Source organism: Candida pseudojiufengensis (genome assembly GCF_024610245.1).
Source record: "Candida pseudojiufengensis strain CBS 10847 chromosome Unknown scaffold15, whole genome shotgun sequence".
In the NCBI taxonomy this organism is placed as follows: Eukaryota; Fungi; Ascomycota; class Pichiomycetes; order Serinales; family Debaryomycetaceae; genus Lodderomyces; species Lodderomyces pseudojiufengensis.
Window position 1 is genome coordinate 1 of NW_026261535.1, and position 22614 is coordinate 22614.

Sequence of the window (22614 nt, forward strand, 5' to 3'; positions counted from 1 at the left end):
AAAAAAAAAAAAAAAAAAAAAAAAAAAAAAAAAAAAAAAAAAAAAAAAAAAAAAATATTTAATAAAAAAGCTGAACCTGAAACTTATTTTCTTTTACGAATCAAATGTTTTTTACTATTTAATAATTCATTAGTGTAAGAAATCTTACAATTTCACAGTGATTGAAGCCCAAACATGTATAAATTAAAACTAAGGCAATCAGTTATAGATGATCAATTTCTATTTTTAAATAAAGGGTATTTAAACTTTAAAAATTAAAGTAGTAGTATTGTTTTTTGTGTTTATTGTTCACATAAATTTGTTTTTTTTTGTACATGGTTATCTGTACTTTTACTTACTTTTACTAAACAATATACTGTATAACCATATGTGAATTATTACATCAGTAGTAATCAAAAACATTACGATGATTGCGTAAAAATTATTTTGTTTATTATAATTTTTGATGGGTGTTTTTATAATAATCGTATATTATTTTGATTTAATAAGGGTGATATAAACAATTTGTCATGACATTTTGATGGTAAGCTACATGAGCAAAACGAAAAGTAAATGAGTTAGCTTGTGAAACTATATTTGTTTTGGTTTCATAGTTTGTTGTTTGTTGTTGTTGTGATGAATAATTACTTATTTAGTTAAAAATGAATTTTTAGTCCTAATTTTTAGTCCAACTTAAAACTAAAAAAATTTGATCTAAAATTGTAAGTAAGAAAGAGATAGAGCGAAAAGTCTACCTGAAAAATTCAATCGGAAAGAAGAAGATTAAAGATTAAAATTTGAAAAAAGAAAGAAAAATTTTTTGATTTACGTTCAAGTTTCATATTGTTCAAAAATGTTATATTGAAATCTTATACGTAAATCTTTTCAATACTCCGATATTTTACCCCAAATTGGTGAGAAATTTACACAGTTAGTCCCACAATCGTCCTATAAAAAAAAAAAACCAATCAACATACTATGAATGTATACCATCTAATTTAATATTTTATGATTTTCAATCTACAAATGTGGAACTGGTTAAATTTTACTTGTTGAAAATTTTGTGAGTATGTATTGTGAAATTTCAAAGATTGGTAGTGTAAATTGGTTCAATACACCCAATATATTTAACTAACACAAATTTGGAACTAATCGTAGTGGCATCTGTAGAAGTAATATAAATAGAAAAAGTAGTTAGTTGAAACTAAGTTTTTTAGGTAGGTAATGCCAATGGCTTTTTAATGCTTAAATAAGATAAATCAAGTTAGAGGTGGAAATGAAAAAAAAAAATTATTATTAAATAAGATATATGGCATTGCGTAATTACTTTGTATTTATATATCATACGTTTTGCCCTAGATCTATAGATCGTTAAATTTCATCTCAATCAGTCAAGATCATAGATTTTAAATAATTCAGCTAACATTTCGTAAAAAATAAATATGACATATTTTTATTCACTATTGAACTTCTTATAATTGTCTAGTATTTTCTAAATCTCAGATCTATTTAAAATATTTTTAAGATTTTGAAACGATTATGAAATATTATATTTACGAACAACCTGGACCAATTATATTAAATAAAGGGATGAAATTAATTTTAGTAGATAAACTATAGTTTTAGCTGTGTTTATGTGGTAATATTTCACTTTAGTTGGCTCTAATTTGCTATTAAATATTTCATATTAGTAGATTCATAGACTAATTGCAAACTAAATTATTTTGCATCAAAATTTCTCTAAATTAATTGGTCGTGATATTGTTTTTAATTTTAAATCATTTTATTAAATCTTAGATTAGTTGTTTACAATTTCTATAAGAAGAAGGTAGAAAACATTCTTTAGTAGTTAGTTTAAATTTGTTTTTAGTGAGACCAGCAAATTAAATGTTTGAACTAAAAATAAAACTATGAATAAGTTAGAGCCATTTATTATTAGTATTGAAAATTTGGGTATTACATGAAATAACTTGAAGGTAATAAACAACAAAAATTCATATGAAAGCAAACGAAAGAGGGGTTATTGATGTTAAATTTTAAATCACCTCCTCAATAAATGCGAAACAGGTTATTCAGAAAAATTTCAACGGTTTTTTTTATTAATTTATTTCTTTCGATGGTATGTATGTGACTTAAAAAGTAAGAAAATACTTTGCTGAAAAATGAAATTGAAAATAGTATGAAACATTATCATAAAATAGAGTAATATGGCTAAAAATTTTGTAAATATCATTGGTCAAATCGAATTGAATCGATGTAGAATACGAATCATGAATTTGGCATTCCTCCTCAAACAAAAGTTTGTTTGAAATTAAAAATTCGATTACTCAAACAAATCTTACGTCAGTTTTTGCATTGACCTTGATCCTTGAAACATAGAGGCGAAATTGTACTGATAAATAATGATGGGTTTCAATAAAAAATTTTTAATTTTCTAACCATTTAAATCGTTAAAAATTACATACAAATTATTGAAAATTTGAAATTAAACATTTTGGAACAAATCATCTTTATTTTGCAACAAACTACAAAAATGAAAAATGTAGCATTTATACCACAGTTTGACTCCTCGAATCCAGTATCATTGTAACTTTCAAGTACTTTTCCAATTCCGTCCCTAAAATGCCTTTTGAAAATGATTTTTGTCATGTTTTATACATTTTATTCATTTTTGTGTTAAACTTTTCTTCATTTAACAAAACCTGCTCATTTGCAAATCGTGAAAGCGTAAAAGAAATCACATAACACAATCAGAATAATGTTTGTAAGTAGTCATACGGTAGGATCATGAACTCCGAATAAATATTAATTTATCGGAAATATTAATTCACTCGGAGTAAAAGTATATCGCCTGATGTAAGTGAAGAAACAGTTTTTTTTCATCGAAAAACTTTCGTTTCAAAAAATTAGACTATAAAAATAAATCCTGACACACATAATTAGGAGGTTAAAATACAATCAAAGGTTTAAAATGAACAAATTTGTGACTTACTAAATTGATAAACGATACTTTACAATTTTAATAAGATTCAAGGGGTAATTTTGACATGGGTTTAAGGTGTACTAAGATCACTAAAAAGAATATCATCTATCGTAAATTTTGTTAGATAAATTAATTTAGTAGGAAGCATGAACTAGTTTGATCGCTAAGTCATTTTTTCTAAAACATTTAAATCATAATCTAAATCAGATAGTTTTGAATGCCATTATTTTAATATTGTTACCATGTAGTATTAATGGAGTATTTCAACACAACTTTTCTGGTTATGACGAATACATTGATCTGATCGGAGTAGAGCAAATGAAGTGGGAACACGCCCGGCAAAATGCTCTCAAAACAAAATAATATTGGACAATTTTGTGATACAATTGATGCTTCATACTTTGAATTGGGCAGTGTTATATTTATTATCATAATAGTATTATTTGTTCGTATATGTAGTATGCATTTGCTCATACATTTACGCATTGGTAGTGAGGTAATTATAAGCGTGAACTCTTCTATTATCAAAATAGTTGAGTAAGAGAAAATTTGTAATAACATCTGATTAATACTATTTGAAACCAAGTAATTAGCCACAACAAATAAATATTTGCTTTAAATTTTTCATAAATCTGAACAACTCACACATTTAATGCTAAAATCATCAACTTTTACAAGTCTAATTCTGACTTTCGAATTGTAATTTTAATTAACAAATTATTACAATCAAACTTAAGTAGTCGTATTCGCATTTCGTGACGCAAAGCTTAAGGATCTTGGGTTTTTAAAAATGCATGAAAAGCAAGCGATCGTAAATCACTTTTTTTATTCATAACAAGGGTTTTTTATAGACTTATCTGATCAATCAAGTCTATATGTATTGCAATAAAGATTTCACGATATGTATCTCAACCTATTATTTATGGTACATTTATGATTCAAAGTATACCAATTTCACATGCATAGTGGGGTGACCATAAAAACTGAAACTTATGTTAATCTGTATTTGCAAATTTCTGACTTAGATGAAAACCTATTGTAATGATCAATTATCCCAACTAAGCAAATATGTTAATGGTACGCTCTATAATTAGACCCAACTCATCTTATTTAGTACATCGTAATAGTAATAGTACTCACAAAATGGATATAATACGGAGCTTTAAAGAGAAAGGTGTAACTTTTAAGATATTTACTCAACAACTAAAAAATATGAAGCATACTGAACCAACATTAATAATTCCGTGTTTGTTTCTTAACCCGATTGTAGCAGCAGAACATAATTTTACTCCAATCTATCCATTTTATCAATCCACCTATCTCTCAAATTTTGTAACTTTGATGTGAGCTGCTTAAATAATTCCGCGTTCTTATTGTTTTATAAATTTGTTAGAAAACTATACTTTTAAAATTTCGTTTAGAACTTCATCCCCCACGTAAAATTGCAACTAAACAAGAAGAGACACAAAAATATTGATTCAATCTTTGCTGTTTTTTTTTTTTTTATTATCTCACGAAACAATGAACGAATTGAATCAAAAAGTTAAAAAGTATCAGCAAATATATCTATTGATTGAATGAAATAAAAAGACATTTCGTGTCTTTGGCGCATCACAAAACTCAAACTCATAATAATAATCTGAAATTTCTGTTCTGACTTAGATTAATATTATAATAAACTTTAGGCAAATTTCATGAAAACAATAAAAACTTGATTATTAATTTTAGTATCATAACCATTATAAATTTAAAACGGCAATGGATGAAAATTAAAATATTAAAATATTAAGAAATCCGTAAAATTATTTTTCCATCTTTTCATGATTTCCATTAATTTTGTTGAATAATACCAAGTACTATGATACAAATTCATGAAATTATTTTTAATTAATATAATAAAATAGTGTCTTAAAGACTTCATGTAATACGAAAATTGATTAAAAATCATTGATGGTTTTAGCGTGGTGAAAAATACTAAAATTAACTCCATGCGGACTAAAATTTTAAAAAATTAATAGTCAGGTTTGCTAACCACTAGAGAAATAAACTTAATTTAAGTTTTAGTCAAATTTTTAACCCGTCCTTATCTGATTGATCAATTGTTCAATCGTTCAATCAATTCAATGTAAATTAGTTTGTTTGTCTAAAATCACGTTCGGTTTCTGAATGGAAATTTTAGATTTTGGTGAAGTGTCATGATTTTGAAACGTTTTTAAGGTTTTTGTATTCATTTTGCATGCGAATGTGAATGGTTTCATATTATATGACACGCAAGATACAATCAACTCCATGGTATGAAAATGAGAAAATTTGAAAAGCTCAACCGTTAAAAAGGCCATTAATTTTGATTTCATACATTGTGAAATCACTGCTTGTATTTGAGATTTTAGCTGAAACACTATATTTTAGCTAATTTAGTTCTTTTGCTTAATTTATTTTTAGATAATATTTTAGTTTAGTCAACTCCATGTGTTCTTCTATTTAAAGTTGTTCCAAAGAAATCTCAATACGAGAAAGATATAGAAATTAAGCATGAATGAATGAATGTGAGACTTTCTCAATTCTTGGTTGAATAAAACTTTCATTAAAATTTCAAAGTTTCACATATTATAGTCAAGATTAATTACTTTTTAAGGGGTTTTCTTATAAAATTGAAACTTGAATCACAGTGCAGGTCATGATTAATTCATAAAGATTACTTGAGCAGTTACAACACACAATCAAGCGGCACTTCATCCAGAATACCAACAAATTATAGAAGTTCAAAGTACAAAGACTAAAAGATTTATAAAACTTTATTTCATCAAAATTCTGTTTTGATTCATTTAGTTTCAAGTTACATCATATCTTGCAAAACAAAATTTAATCAGATTGAATTTTAGTCTTGTACTAAATTTAGCTAAAATCAACTCTTCGTCAACGATGTGATTACATATGACTTTCCATTTAACTCGTAAATCACTAATTTTTTGATTGATTTTAATATAAAGTCACATAACTTATCATTATTTGCAAGTGTAGGATCTTCTTATTTCTGCTTTAGTATAAATATCTTAAATTCTTGAAGAATTGAAACCGCTTAAGTTTTTATTGGCTGTTTTTAAAGGTACTGTTGTAAGTAATTTTTAAGAAGACCCATGTGTAAGTTTGGCATTTGAAAATAATTCATCTTTTAACATTGGACATTGACCGAAAGCTGATCTCTCACCGTTGAAAAATCTAATCAACATTCTCAAGGTTGGTATAATTAGCTTGATTTTTGTTGTTGCTTTACTAATAATCCTGAAATAATGTACAAGAATTGAATAGTATCTCACGTTTGAATTTTGTTCGAAAATTATCCTCCTTTATCCAAAGCTGTATCTTCACTTGAACTGTTTTTTTTACTTTAAACTCCATTGAATGAGGTAATTTAGCAGTTTGTTAACGTAGTGGTAGTTAATTTTAGTGAATCTGGTTGAAATTTTTATTAGTTGTATTTTTGAGTGTATTGTTTATTGATTTTAGCACCAAACTTTTTTAATTAATTCACATAATTTCCTATATGAACAGTTAGATTCACTCATATTTTCACTATATCCATTCGTTCAAATTAAATTTAATCATTTGCAAATCCTAAGAAAGCTTTGTCAAATGAGGTTTGTTGGATTTTTTGTCATTTAATATAACCTATATTTTTTTTGCAAGGCCTTCTATCAATCCAAGAGCAAACAAGTTCATAGAAGGTATTAAACCTGTAATAATACTTTAAATTCTATGAAGAAGAAGATCACAATCGTTAAAAATCCATTTAGTTGACAGAAAATTTGTGGGAAAAGATATAAATGTTTGTTGATTGTCGACGACCGCCTAGCCAAATAAATTTACCATTTCAATTTACTTGAATAAAGAGACGATCAATAACCCATGCTACTGCCTGCAATAGTAGTTTTTCATTTAAAAATATTTTGAATTAGAATAAATTACATTACTTATTAATAACATAAAATTACCTGACTATATTCATTATCACATACAAAAAAATTAGCATTTGAATTTTACCAACCTTAGACTAAGATGAAAGTTCTGAGCAGCTCATGTTCTTATTTGGAATCTGGATAATCGAAAAAGACGTTGTTATAGGGTGGATTTCTTTCGAACAGTGTTGATCATGTTGATAATTTGCAACCATTTATGCCATGAACCGAAATCATGTATTATACCATTAATAAACAATTTATGAAAAACAAAATTTATTGACATGGAACTACGGATTAAGAAACTGAAATATCAAACATTTTAATAGCGATTATTAATTTCAAATAGTTTCACAATGTATGATTTGGTTTTAAGTTTGAATTCAATCGGTAATTCAATCAAGAAATGAGACGTCTTGAAAACTAATCTTAATACAATTTGGTACCTCAATTAAGATATGAGACTCTTAAATATTAGTCATAATCCAATGAAGTTAACAAAAAACTAAGTCCCCAATCTAGCATAATCCATTAACCTTTCTGCACTATTGTCCATTGAAAAGATTCATCACAATTTTAGGTGGTATTACTCGAAACCGTTAACGCACACAAATTTAAATTGTTTCACATCTACTGATCGAATACTTCAATGAATGTATTTGATTAGAGTCATGGAAAACATTAAAGCTTAAAATACTAAACATTAGGAGTTCCAGCTCTTTTTGAGCTGCTTAGCATGAAATGTTTTAATGTTACATGGGTAGAACTTATAGAGATATGACTGATAGAGATATGTCGAGAAACAGACACATGGAAAATTAAGTAAAGGTACATCAACCGAAAAAGATCCACATACATTACACCTTTTACAGTTACGATGTGTTATGTAGAAGAGAGCCTATTGTTATTATCCTTTTGAATGCATTTTTTAACTTTTGCAGATGTTGGTTATGTGATTTAATAAAAAGAAATCAACATTTATGACGTATCTTACAATGTGATACAAATTATGATCATTTAGGTGGCACATCATATTCTTGGTATATACTGACATTTTGGACTTTTGAAACAGACTTGGTGTAGATCATGGTATACAATTGTCAATATTCTGGATGATGTTAATATTCGATAGTACAATATTCCGTAAGAACTTATTGTTTTAGTAAAAGTCTTTTCAATTTAGGATTAAGTTTTGGTACAGAAACGTTTGTTGATATGGTAGTAGATCAATTGATGATGATTTTAGTTAGGAAGTGCTAATCAGGAATCAATCTTGTCAATCTCTTCAAAGTTCACTTTATAAGTCCTCAAGGTTCTGAGTCTAATCCTAACGTGTTTTCAATAATTTAACCGTTCTCGGAGAACATTGGTAACGTACTGAGAAATCTGGCTTCAATAGTAGAAATATCAAGACCTACAAAAATTTCAAAATGAACTATACTATAATATCCATCATATTATCTTCAGATATTTTTAGCACTGGTAATTGATTTAATTCTAATAATCTTGTATACTTGAAGCAATAATCTCAAAAGGGACGTATAATGGAGTTAAAATCAAATAGCCAAGCTGTCGCTACGACAATATTATACCGACAGGACAATCTTAAAGCGAAAAGTAATGACAAAAATATATTTATAACGAAAGCTAAAAGAGAGCTACTTGTGTTTCAGCAAGATATGAGACTAGGATACAATATTCAAATTACTTTGGTTCAAGTTTTTCGGCTATCACATCAGTCTAGAGATTAGATAATTTGCATCATAACAAATTTGACCCTATATCTTTTCAAAAACAAATCCAACGTAAAATCCAACGGCTTCTTTCTCATCTCCTTCCGCACCATATTTATTATCACTTCTTTTCAAACCGTCAATCAAATTTTTATTCAACTTGTTAAAAAAATGTGGAATTTCCAGATTGAAAATATCAACAAAATTCTTTTTATATTTCAAAATTAAGTTGAACTCTTCACATAAAGACCTCAAAGTTTCAAAAGGTACAACATATTCTGGAACATTATCCACCGCATCTTTTAACCAGTATATATATCTGTTACCAAACGGAGGTCTAAACACCCCATCTTCAGGTGGAGGTTTATCAAAAGTAACCGAATATAAATTATTACCAAATTTAGTTTTTCCATCTTGATCCCTATAGAATTGTTTATTTGTAATTTTAGCTTTAAAGAAATCAGACGAAGGAATTGTCCCAATGAATCTTCCCCCGGTTTTCAACGATCGTGAGATGTTTGTTAGCAAAGTTCGGACTTTTTGTTCATTCTCAAATGCATAATGTAGGGCAAACTGAATAGATACTAAATCAACAGGAAAAGTTTTTTCTATTATACCAGGAAAATTTGGCTCTAACATCTCAGGAACAAATTGAGTGAAACAATCACCAGTTGCAAAACATGCTTCAAAATTGTATTTATTTTCGCTTCTATGATGAGTTTTAAATCTGGCTTTTTGTTTGGAGTATCTATCATAAGCTTCACGAACTGAAACATCTGAGATATCTATCCCGATATATTGATCAATCTTAATAAATTCACATTTATTTAAATCACCTCCTTTCCCACAGCATAAATCCAATACAGCAAACAAGGGTGATTTGGTTGATTCATCTTTGACACACTTACCCCAATTGGATAGCAAGATGTATTTGATCGTATTATTGAAATTTCTCAACTTGTATATTGGTGAGTTGACTCTTGAACCTTGTCTTTTCGACTGTTGCGTCCTTTGGTTGTAATGTTGTCTGACTATACTATTGATGTCTCGATTTTCTTTGTCATGAATTTTGCTTTGAAATGTGTGATAATTATCTTTTCCTGATTGTATTGTTGATGGATTGGCTACATCTAATCTCAAATACGGCTGTATCGAAGTATTTTCTTCTTCATCCTCATCTTCTCTTTTTTCATCATAATCGTATCGTTTTTCCATTTCTTGTCTCGAACGTTTTAATCTACTTAGTCTTGAATCCTGCTCTTTTTCCTTTCCTTGATTAGATGATAATGATATTGTCGATGCTAAATTAGATGCCTCTGATCTCGCACCATATTTTTCGTATTTCAAGTCCTTCAATGGCTCTTTTTTCATCCATCCTGGTGTTTCCACTTTACTGTAGGTTGAAGTTGTCTTGACTCCAGTTGCATATTCACGACGAGATATTTCAAGTCTTTCTCTATTACGATCTACTTTAAATTTAGTGCCATCTGAACTATCTCGTTGACTCTTCGGAACATAAGTATCCGTGGTATCGGACATGAATTAATGAATGGTAGGAATATTTAATAATAAGGACCTTTGAAATGATGAAACAATCTAATTTCGCAGGTTGATTTTAGTTTCGTGATAATCACTCCAAAAATCAAAAATCATTACACAAAACATGTCTTTCGTAAACTTAAAGTTCCCATAATAAATTTAAATATGAATTTTATGAAACATTCTAAACAGTGTATAAATATAACTATAAAACTATCTACATGAAGTACATTCTCAACTATAGCTTAACCTTGTTAATTTCTCTATCAAACAAGTCAGTGATAGGAGCAATAAATTTTTTATCGTTTGGAAACAAATGAGCTCCCTCATGAGGAAAAATATGAATTTGATCCTGATTATATAAGTTGGTAACATACTTTGATCTAATTGGAGAAACTATCATATCATTTTTACCATAAACTAAAATTACTTTAGTGTTCATACTTTTACCAAAGCTTTCATTGTTAGTTGGATCTAGTAAATATTTTGCTGGTTCATCTGAAATTTTTACTTCACTTGAATATTGATCCAAATCAGATAAATTGCTGATCCTTTCTTTATTCACTTCAGAATTATCACCATTTTTTGCTTCTGTTAAACAAAACCCAGAAACAAACATACTTATCTTAAATTCTGGATGGGTGGGTAACTTACTTTTCAAACAGTTTGTTACCATAATTGCCATTGCTGCACCTTGAGAAAATCCAATTATTCCATCATAAGGTCCATTTTTATTTAAATAATTTAGTATAAATTCAATTGATTCTTCGAGACCCTTATTGTCATTTGGACCGACATGATTGAACCATCTTACATTATTCTCATTTTCCACAATTTGATCCCAAACTTTATTTGCTTCTTCTTCTGTTGCACCCAAAGGAAATCCTAATTCAGATTTTGAATTTATACAATGACAAGGACTTATATAATCAAGTTGAATGTTTAGTTTCTTCGACAAGACTTTTCGAAACCCAGAAGACTTCCTAGCCAAGGTTGCTCCGCTTTGTAAATAACCAGGCAAACATAAAACTTTTGATATGCCAGACATGTTCTATAAATCCATCATTTGGTTGAAAAATCAATTGTTGCACAAAATGGGTTTGTAAAAGATACAAACAAATATTTTATTCAAGCTGCTTTCATCTTCAAGTTTTACAATCAAGATATGTCTCAGACGTTTCAATTGGACAGATTTTTTGAGGATATAAGACTGGAAATAGCCAAGGAGTATGTATAACAAAAATCAAAATTAAAACTAACTTCAATCTAACGGTTTACTCATAGCATCAATAAAAAAGCATTAATTCAAGATTTGGAAAATGAATTTGACTTATCAATAATACCATATCAATCTAAAATAAATTCATGGATATCTGTGAGTCCAAATCAGTTAAATTTAGAATTCAAAAACACAAATAGCTTTGAAAATGATATACAAGTTAATTTATCACATTATTTGCAGAAACTTTCGGATTTAGATTGTAAAGCAAGTCAGAAAGAAAAATTGACAAATAAATTTATTGAGGACTCCATTTACATTTTACTAGCAAACAGATATTTCTGGATTTTATCATTTTCATTCATCAACGATCCAATAAAGTTAAAATTAGTTACTATAAATGAAGAACTAGGAATAGTGGAGACACCAAAAGAAATTTTTACGGCTTTAAAATTGGATAATATCAATTATCAAATTTATTTAATTTCATTATTAAAATTTATTGATGTTATTGTGAATTATACCACCACAACTGTAATAAATCAGTCAATTGGATCTTCGAATGAAAAATCTTCGAATTATACATTGGGTGTTATTAACCTGCAAATTGTCTCAAAAATTCAAAATGGATTTCTGTTGTTAGACTTAAAAAACGATATTTTGAGAAAAAGGTTCGATAGTTTGAAATACAATTCACAAAGATTGAACAAAATTGTGTACGATTTATCCCTACGGAACTTAATTACTACGTTTGGAGAGGTTGAATAGTTGAATAGACACTCATGTATTTGCATTACATTACGTAGAATTTTTCAATCTTTTACTCAATGGTTCATCGTCTGAGTCAATGATGATTATTTCATCGCTTTTTGGATCGAATGCGAAAGTTCTTTCATAATCTCTTTTAGCTGGTCTGGTTGGACTTGAATCGTTCGAACTAGAATCGTTTGAACTAGAGCGAGACTTTGTATTGACCTCAGATTGAACAGTTTGAATATCAACGCTTGGATTTCCTATATCGGATAAAACATCTTCCACCACTTCAATCAGACCATATCTCTCATCATTATAATTTAGTTGCGACTCGTTGATATTAGTTTCAATTGCACGAGTATCTCCTATCAGATTCAGTGACACACTGATTATTTCATTTTCACCAGCTTCTTCAGTAGGGTGAACAGGATCTCTATCTTCATTATTGGGTGTCAGCTCTACCGTCATATCTCTGTCCCCAGAATCTTCGATAAAATTGATATCTTCCTCATTTGCAGCATTACCTTTTGATTGTGAGCTGATCGATTGCAATTCAATTCCCTCCTTATCTTTCTCCTCACTCTCCGTTATAATTTTTAACTTATCATCTTGCTTTTCAATCAATACACTCAAAACATCATTATATCCATCTTCTTGAGCTTTTAGTCTCGAATCCACATCTCTTCTTCCAATCTTTAACAATTCATTAACCAAAGGAAAAATATCTTTCTTCGCAATTTTCTTTTTTGTACCAGGTGAGTTCATCTGTGCGAAAAAATTAGTATCACTATGATAAAAAGTATATATTTTGAAAAATAAGGTAACTATTGTATCATCAATTAATGAAGTAGGACCGTATCCGTTATTGGATTTTTTAACATCATTCAAAGCATCTAAAAAGCAAAAAGTCGGAATTAATTCGTCAGGAATCTCTTTATGCTCCAAGAAATCAAACATTGATTTTTGATTTAATGAAAAAACCAGGTGAGGTAAGTTGTTGATAAAATTATCTGTAAAAGTGAATGTCTCATCAACATTTACTGCATTTCTAATAATGATACATATTGAAGAACATAGAAGTTCCCAAGCATTGTACAAATTGACCATTATGGAACTTGACCGACGTAATTTTGGAATCATAACTATCAAACTATTCAAGTCTTTCTTTTGCTTCAAAATTTCAATATAGAATTTAATATATTGTAAAGTATACAAAAAGTGCTTCCCAGGTCTCTCTGATTCCGGCTTCCAAATAGACACCAATTGCTTATTAACAGATCTCAAAGATATAAAATTAGACATTAATTTATGTGCACCTTCAACATCATTAAATTCTTCATATAAAATTTGCGCTAGTTTGTGTGTGGGTTTATGCTGCCAATTTTTCTTATCAGCTGCGTCTATTTGTTTCAAAGCAGACATCACCAATTCGTAAAATTGAACTTTATCACTAACAGAAGTTATATCAGTTTCTATCATTGTCGATTTTTTCAAATAACCTAATGCTTCATCCAATGAAATTTGATTTGACTTAACATACTTGTAACACAATGTGACCAAGCCATAGAGCGGCTCGAGAATTGGATCATTCGACTTGGATTTCAATGCCATATCACAGGATCTGCTCATCGTTTCAAGTACTAAGTTAGGTGATTGGTTGCATTTTTTTTGTACCTTGGCTAAGTAATAATAGTCAGTCCAATCTTTATCATTGGACTTAATCGCCAAATGAAGTGCTTGCTTGATCAAATTGAGGCAAAATTTTTTTGTCAAGTCGGTTTTTTCAGAAACATTGATAAAACTTGCACCACCAGGTTTGTTGACAAATTTTGGGTGCGAGTGAACTTTCAATGCTAACATATCCATCGGTTCCATTATGGCTCCAAATAATTCCTTAGCGAATGATGACATCAAACTTGAAACTATAGGCTTTATTCTGAGTTTGGATTTATTGTCCAAAGTGAAATTAATTGCCATAAGATAACAAATTAAAGATTTTCTTTGTAGATTGGCAGTTCCATTTTTCCTATCAGGTACGGTTAATTTATCAGAAGTCCAAATTAAATCATCTTCCACCAAGTAGCCATAAGCCTGACCCATCAAAAACCAACTTTCCATTCTATTGCTTCCACATACCAAATCACTTGTGAACAAGGATATTGCATTTTCGATCTCGACTGCTCTTCCTTGCATATTTTTCTTACGTTGCTTGTAGTTTGAAAAAATAAGTAAACCTTGAAGGTAATAAAGACCACTTGAACCAATTTCTGTCTTTGCTTTATCTAACTCTAATTTTGCTAATCCGTGAAAAGCATCACGAACAAATCTTGGATTAATCCTTGTAGATTCTAAAAAATAATCAAAATATGCCTTATTCCTACCCAACGTTGTATCATTGTCGTAATCTGGGTCATCAAAAACCTCATACATTTCTTCAATCAACACCTTCATGTCATGCTTGGGCACATTTTTTATAGTATTAGTTTTAAAGTATATTGGTAATACAAAGTTAGCTAACTCCAAACACTCATTTTTTTTTAGACCTTCCTTCTTCTGAGTCTCATGCTCAAAAGGGACAAAACCATCAATACAAATACTATAGTGGTATCTGCATTTGATTAATTGACTAATATCCTGATCAGCTCCATCGATATTTGACAAATATTCTTGAGAAGCTCTCAAGAATACACCACCAGCGGCATCACATATACCACTAGCACCCAATTGTGCATGAAATATTTTTATTGCTTGGTTAAGGGTATTTTTTGAATACCGATTTTCGATACAAGCTAAAATCACCACTACTGTTTTTAAAAACAAGTCTTTTAAGGAGTTGTATGATTGTTGAGATTGTGATTTGATAGATGTTTTTAAAGAACTAATACTGCAAGCTTCTTCATGTATTTCAAAATATAAGCAGATTTCAAATATTGGGATCAAGGAAAGCAAAGACATTGACGGATTCATTTTCCAGGCTTGCTTTTCTAATTGTTCGACTAAATATGAAAAGCTGGTGTTGTAAAATCCTATTATTTTGCACAAAATACTAGTTCTTGACTCATAAGTCAAATCTATATATCGCAATGACAACAAATACTTATTGAAAAACGATAAACTCTGCTCAATTCCAACCACTAATTTATCAGTCATATCTAGCGACTTATAAAATTGCATCAATATATTCCATAAACTCAACTTCATATCAAGTGAGTTGGATTTCATAAACAGTCTGATTGAATTAATAGCATCATCATCCACTTCATTTGTTTCGAACAAGATATCTTCAAGTAATTTGATAGCTTCTGAGTTACCTGATCTTGTATCGACTGCTAGGATTTGCCAAAAAATTGTTGATACCGACATAATAGTCAATTGTGTCTGAACATTTTCTAAATTTAATGCATGGAAATTTTTGTAGTTCGGATAATGTATGTTCAAAGTGAATGACGAATAAGATATATAGTTCGAAAAATTCTTCAATGAGTATTGAGCAGATTTGTTGTCATCCATGGATTTAGCTTCTGAATTTTCCTTCAAAATTTTACTCCATTCAAATCTAGATTTTAGTATAAAGATCATCTCTTCATTTTCTTCATTTTCATTAATTAAATTTTCAACAATGCCGGTCCATTTTAATATTTTTTCATTAATTTTCATTAAGTCTTGACACATTACATTCACCACTGCCTTATTTAATTTTTTAGAATTCACCGAATCTTTTACTTGATGCTCCAAAGTGATTGAATTATCAATAAGTATTTCAAGTATACCCATGGCCGTGCTTGCAGGAATATATTGTTTTGACAAATAGTTGTCAAGTTGCAAAACCCAGTCGTTAAAAATTAGTATTAGTTCGTTGTCCCATTTGAAATTCAAAATAGGGGGAGCTGCTGAGGCCAACAAATAATTTATGATTTTTGTTTTGACCGTGATATAATCATCGTCTTGAGATAGTATCTTCAGCAAGTCGTCATTAGTAACTAAAGGTAAGTCAGTGATTTTCTTGTTCTGAGTTAGTCTTTCAAATTTACTGCTAAATCCTTCCAACAATTCTGATAACTTTAAATTCTCATCACTGAACTTTGATGAGTTTAAATTCAATGAATTGAGGTCTTTAGTAAATGTAGGTTTCCAATCATTCATGATGTGGATGAAGTCTTTCAAATATAGGGGACTTGATAAACTCTCAGTTTGAGTGGATGAATTTTGATCTTCCAAATAAATGTCCGATATTTTGGTAATTTTTAGTTCTGGAATCAATGTAGATAACTCAGTAACGGAGTAGTCCAAACCAAGGAAATGAGAACTTTGAAGCTCAATTGCTGGTATGTCAGGTTCAGACTCAACTCTTGACAATCGTTTAGATGTACGTTGTATCTGTTGCTTTGCATCAAGTTCTAATTGTTTTTCTAAGTCATCCATTTTTAATGTTGGTGCATTTGGCTCATTGATTTCGTTTTCTGGAATTTCTTTCTCAATTTCAATGATATCCGGTTGCACTGGTTCTTCCACAATTTCTTTTGTTACGGTCGGATCATCAAGACAGCTTTTGAATGAGATACTCTCCAATGGTTCGTCTGTAAGTAAATATGGATCAAAATATTTGAGCTTCAGCTTCTGAAAGTCCTCCACCTTATTTTCATCTTCATGCTTCTTTATTTTCTTATTAATGGAGATTATAAGGTTATTCCAAGAACGGTTCCAAGATATTTCGTCCTGGTTCTTGTGTCGCAACTTTTCTTGAACAACTTCAAATTCAAGTTTTATCTTTTTTAAAAAGTCATAATTTTTTTTCTTTATCCCCTCCACGGGTTTTAATTTTAGTTGAGACACCTTTAATTGACTGTTTAATGACTTCAATTTATCCTCCGCTTGTTGATTAATCGGTAGAAAACCCAATAAATCATCACTTTCGAACCTGCTACTAAGAATATATTCCAACGTAAATTTTGCTAACTTTTTTTGTCCAAGATAAGTAAAAATGTTATACAATACATCCAAAAGTTTTTCATCTGCTTCGTTGTATAATGTAGCCACACAAAAGTCTTCAATCATGGAATAAAATAAACTTTTGAACTTTTTATCGATTGAAGTATCATTGTCCACTAATTTCTCGATAAGCAGGCTGTGTTTTAAAATATCCATGTACAAGAAACCTCTATTTCTGAAAATCAAATATCTCAATGACTTAACACTTGGTGATAATGAAGAAAGTTCATCTGTTACTTTATTCATTGAACCATTTTGAACTCCACGAATAAGATCTATCTCTTCAAAATAATAGTTTCCAATAATGTCGAGAACAAATAGCTTCTCGTATACTTTATAAGCCTCAACATACTGCTTTTGATTTTGAAGACTTAATGCCTTTTGATAAAGCTCAAATGCTTGTTCTACTTGTAATTCTCTAGTATGTTCTTCTTCTAAATCCTTTTTTGAATTTATGTCATCCAATAAATTAATTGGTTTGAAAGCAGACTATAATTTAAAGTTAGTACAAAGTCTATCAAGTTTAATAGATCTACCCAATGACTATAAACATACCATCAACTATTGCATGTATTACTCATGTGGTTTTGGTATGAAAGTTGGTTTCAAGTAATAAATTATTTAATTGCACAAAATAAAACATTTACAATTAGACGTGAATTATGAGAGATCAACACTTCCAACACGTATACATAATCTATAATGGCATTACTATAATTCGATTTAAACATGAGTCTTAGTATCTATACAAAATAACATGAATCAAAATCAACTATCATTCAATTTCGTTTGAACTTTTTGATTCAGTTTTTGATTGTAAGAGTGGATCTTCAGTAACTTCATCTTCTACAACTTCCACTCCTTCCAAGGAAGTGTCTTCATTAGCTCCCGTATCTGTCTCTTCCGCTTCAATACTCTTTTCAATATCATTAACACGAGATTTTTCTGACACCAAATCCAATTCCAATTCTTCTTTAGTCATTTTCCTTCCAAATCTTACATACCATATAATATGACTTGTGAAAATACCTAATTCTAGTGCAAGTACTACCGCATATAAAACACAACTCATAACATCCATTTTTCCAACTATGACACTCAACATTGAAACAATAGCACCCAATGAGTCCATGGACAAGAAGATAAAATTGATTCCAATGACTCTTCCTTTTCTCTTTCCCAATTCAAAATATGGAGGAATCAAACCTAATGCTAACAAAACCGATGCAATTACACCAATAATTAACATTGGCCAAGTTATTCCTCTTCTATGTAATGGTCTAAGGCCAAAAACCAAACCAAGTTCTAACCCGACACTTACCAATACAAAGGCAGATATACATAATAATAATTTTTTTCTTGAAACATGATGGGGAGGGTAATATAAGGTTTGGAACCAAGTGATCAAACAAAAAAATGTGAATAATTGTGGTTGAATTCTTAACGGGATACTTCCATCAATCCCTAAAAAGTAAATACTAAATGGTACTCCACTAACTGCCCATAAAAACATCATTAAAGGAGGCAAACCTGTACAATCTTTGACTTTGTAGTTTCTAACGATTTGTGGTATTAACTGAACCAGCCATAAAACTGCACCTAAAGCTCCTAGTACATTTTCCGCAACTTCGTTATACATCTTGTTGTTTATCTTAGTTGAAATATGTTGATGATCTTGGTAAAACTTTGTGATCTAATTATTAAGGTATAATTGTTTGGCAATCTTTTTCTGAAATTGTGAATTTTGTTTACCAATAAAAGCTAACTCATGAATTCGATTAAATTCTGCAAATTTGTGATGATCTTTGCTATTTCTTCTTTCTTTATAATTGATGTTCTTTTATAAATCTTATGGATTTTAGATCATTATATATTCAGATCTTCAAATGAATTAAAATAGGATGATGAATATTTTTAACCATAGATTATGAATTAAAATAATCATCTTAATGTAATTATTCTATGTAAATAATGGAAATAAGTAAGTTGCGCTTTCGCAGAATTTAAATTCTATCTTTTTGTGCAATTGTGTAAAATTTTATTAAGGTTTCTTCTATGTATGTAAAAATTTTGTAGATAGCCACACACAATTAATTGCGCATTTGTAATTGTAAAATTGTAATTCCTTCCGTTTCTGGAAATTAATTACGCTTATAGATTGAGAGTGCAAACCTTTTTATAGGTTCAAGACAGTGATCAGTTTTTATAGAAATATAATTTTCAAATTTGATCACTACTTAGCTTAGCTAGATTCTGTTTTAGAGTTGAATGAACAGCATCAGGTGATACTTTTTCGGTAAGTTTCACCTACGGAGGACTTTACCGCCAATTTCATAAAATTGAGCATATGAATTTTACCTTTGTTCTAATTTGAACTTTTTTTCCCACGATTTAAAAAGAAATTTTGAAGATTCGGTTTATGGCAGTTCAAATTAAATTTTTGCGCTTTATTTTTTGTCAATTTGTAAGGACAACCATATGTTTTTGAAGAATGTATTACGAAATAACCATGTCATTTCAAAGAATATTCCTCTACTATTAGTACACAAGAGTATACAAAAGTTCTTTCAATCACTCTCAAACTCAAATTCTAGACCATCGTCCTCATCTTCATCTTCATCTTCGTATTCATTCTCATCATTTTTAAATTCAGCTTCAGAACCAGAACTATCTGAATAAGATATAAACTTACTCATCTGTGACTCACTGTCGTCGCCTTCGCCAATGAATGCATCATCTTGATACTTTGGAGTTGCAGCTCTTGATTTTCTAGTCTTTTCAATCAAAACAGATTCTTCTATATCATTCTCATTACCGTTTTCCAATTCTCCCAACTCATCATCGGAAACAACAAACCCACCACCAATAGCATCGTCTTCATAGTCATCAAACTTTTCAACTTCATGATTTCTTGGTAGATCAACCACAAATCCTCCATCTTCAATTTCTTCTTCTCCATCTTCTGTATTATTCAAAAAGTTTAATTCAGTATCATCTTCAACGGCACCGTGTGTTTTGTTTAACCGTTGGTTCAATCTTAGCTTCAACAAGATATATCTCCAATTCTGCAAAGCATTCAACTCGACCATCAAACGGTTATGCTCTTTCTCTTCTTCTAACGTGTGTTGGATTGTAAGTCTAAGTGCCTCTTCGAAATCTTTCAAAATTACTATACCACCTTCTTTTGCATTTGGAGTATGCTTACTTCTTTGAGTAAAATCAAATGACGTTATTGCCTTTGCAAAATCAATTTCTAATAAATTGGCACATCTTATTAAAAGTTTCATGGTCACTTGATCATTGGTTCTAATTAAAGAACCATTAGGCGGTATCATTGACTCTGTGTATACATCTATATTACCATATTGATTTTTCGGAATGTTTCCATTTTCAATCCTTGGTGGAACATACAATTTGGTTTGAAATTCTGCATAAAGTCGAACATCTTCTTCCTCGTTACTATTGTTATTACTTTTTTTAGATTTTAAAGCTGATGCTCCTAATTTTAAAACTCTTCCTTTCATATACCAAGCTCTAGCTGATCTTAGCCTATATACACTTGACCTTCTGTACACTTTCAACAATTTTGATGATGAATTTCGCGGTCGAAACATTCCGCAAACACTTGACTCGTCTGTTGGATGTATCACTTCGTTTTGTCTCAATTGAGAGTCTAGTGCATATAACGGATGATCCTTAAATGCTTGTATGTTATTGGGCATTCCCTCTGCTAAATCTCGTTCATGAAATTCTTTCTGTTCGTAAATGTCTGCCACGCTTTTAGATTTCTTCTTTTCACAATAATTTAATATTCGATAATACCATTCTTTATCGTCATTTGACTTAAATTCTATTCGTTTCCTGATGGTTTTTGCGTTATACTGATACGAGTATCTTCGAGTTACATCCCTAACTCTACCATATTTATCAAATGCTACAACATAGACCAATTGATTCCTCACGTCGGAGCTAGGTGGCTCAAAACTCGATTTTTTTCTTTTCGAACATACCTCGATTGATTTTGAAACGATCGGATCAACACTGATCCACTTCTTTCCAAATTTGTCCCACACTTCGACCCAAAAGATAGGATAGGTCGAGGATTCAAAACTAGCCGTAGATTTCTTGCCTTCTTTAATTTCAGATTCTGTAATGAGTGTATAATCAGGTGGTTGTAATGAAATGACCAATCTAGCATTTAAACCCAATGACCTCAATAGAGCTACGAATCCTTGAGCTGCCACGTCCCTGCTACCTCTAAAATTTGTCACCAACCTCTTAAACTTCTTTTTTGTAACTATTTCCGCCGACTCTTGCACAACTGACAATTCATTCCATTCTTTTCTAATTAAACCTTGGGCTGTAAGTCTATACTTCGATTCATAGATCGTTATTAATTTTTTAATACCATCCAATAATCGTCTTGATTTTATTGCATCAGAAGACTCATCATCATCCAACAACTTTGATATTTGTTGTGTTACGCATGAATTTTTCAATTTTTTTCCAATATCTTTATCGTTGCACCAAGAATTTCTAATGGCAGCATGTATAATCAACATTACAAGGTACATTTTGTGGATTAAAACTCGTCTCAACCTTTCATCGTTAGATATGAACTTCGCTTTCTTTTTCTTTGAAGGGGACTGTTCTTCTTCCTTTGATTGAATTTGAAAGGATAACAATTCATTTTCCTTAGATTTTGGTTCATCAAAGTCGTACGACGCGTTGGGAACCTCGAACTCCACGTCTTCAAAATCATCCGAATCACCACTTGAATTGTTAGCTTCCTCATAATCGATTTCGGGTTCCATGTCTAATGTAACATCTTCAAAATTATCCGAATCTTGTGAATCATCAGTCGCGTCTCTTTTTACACTTTCATCGCTAATTTCAATAACTTCGGGCAGTTGTTTTCTTCTCCGTTTTATTGGTCTATTCTCATTGTGGGTATTTCTTAAATTTCTCTCATTGAATAGTTCTTTATGTTGAACAGTCGGAAAATTGACCATCTGTTCCTCCAATTATAAATGACGGCTTTGCTTTAACATGAAAAAGTGTGAAAGTATTTTTCAAATCTAATCCATCTATAAGAAGTATTTGGTAAGTTTGAAAATTTTAATTTAATGGGCCAACTAGGTCTATGTCGTTCTTTGAAATGAACAGAATCAGAATGGATTATGGTTTGCTTTACTATAGCTTCACCACTTTTTGTGTCATATTTATTGTAACATCAAAGATTCTGAAAATTTGTAAATTTGATATCTTGTGAGTTAAATAACATTGAAAGACAAAAAAGTTATTGGAATCACGGCATATGTTATCACTTTTTATCTAAAGAGATGAACAAAATATGAGAATATGCCTTACACGACGAAGTCTTGGTTCTTTGTTCAACTTAAATATCGAGTTCCTACGACAAAACTCCACTTTGATACGAAGAAGTTTTGAAAGACTACCAAC

The 22614-nt window shown here is 30.1% G+C and overlaps 6 protein-coding genes across 6 annotated transcripts; 1 reads left to right on the forward strand and 5 right to left on the reverse strand. All coding sequences in view use genetic code 12, as the record gives it.

The window, feature by feature from the left end:
- Positions 1 to 8696: 8696 nt before the first annotated feature.
- Positions 8697 to 10190, reverse strand: ABD1 (mRNA (guanine-N7)-methyltransferase; the record flags this gene model as incomplete). Its single annotated transcript, XM_051759078.1, has 1 exon — positions 8697 to 10190. The coding sequence occupies one exon, from the start codon at positions 10188 to 10190 to the stop codon at positions 8697 to 8699; it is 1494 nt and encodes a 497-aa protein (XP_051612991.1).
- A 238-nt stretch (positions 10191 to 10428) lies between these two features.
- On the reverse strand, positions 10429 to 11238 carry KGF55_004201 (putative serine hydrolase; the record flags this gene model as incomplete). The annotated part of the gene is made up of 1 exon (XM_051759079.1): positions 10429 to 11238. One exon carries the CDS (start codon positions 11236 to 11238, stop codon positions 10429 to 10431), a length of 810 nt encoding a protein of 269 aa, XP_051612992.1.
- A 117-nt stretch (positions 11239 to 11355) lies between these two features.
- KGF55_004202 (uncharacterized protein) lies at positions 11356 to 12177 on the forward strand (the record flags this gene model as incomplete). Its single annotated transcript, XM_051759080.1, has 2 exons — positions 11356 to 11417; positions 11475 to 12177. 2 exons carry the CDS (start codon positions 11356 to 11358, stop codon positions 12175 to 12177), a joined length of 765 nt encoding a protein of 254 aa, XP_051612993.1.
- A 30-nt stretch (positions 12178 to 12207) lies between these two features.
- KGF55_004203 (uncharacterized protein) lies at positions 12208 to 17709 on the reverse strand (the record flags this gene model as incomplete). Its single annotated transcript, XM_051759081.1, has 2 exons — positions 12208 to 17640; positions 17707 to 17709. The coding sequence occupies 2 exons, from the start codon at positions 17707 to 17709 to the stop codon at positions 12208 to 12210; spliced, it is 5436 nt and encodes a 1811-aa protein (XP_051612994.1).
- A 217-nt stretch (positions 17710 to 17926) lies between these two features.
- KGF55_004204 (uncharacterized protein) lies at positions 17927 to 18790 on the reverse strand (the record flags this gene model as incomplete). Its single annotated transcript, XM_051759082.1, has 1 exon — positions 17927 to 18790. The coding sequence occupies one exon, from the start codon at positions 18788 to 18790 to the stop codon at positions 17927 to 17929; it is 864 nt and encodes a 287-aa protein (XP_051612995.1).
- A 928-nt stretch (positions 18791 to 19718) lies between these two features.
- KGF55_004205 (uncharacterized protein) lies at positions 19719 to 22163 on the reverse strand (the record flags this gene model as incomplete). The annotated part of the gene is made up of 1 exon (XM_051759083.1): positions 19719 to 22163. One exon carries the CDS (start codon positions 22161 to 22163, stop codon positions 19719 to 19721), a length of 2445 nt encoding a protein of 814 aa, XP_051612996.1.
- Positions 22164 to 22614: the final 451 nt, after the last annotated feature.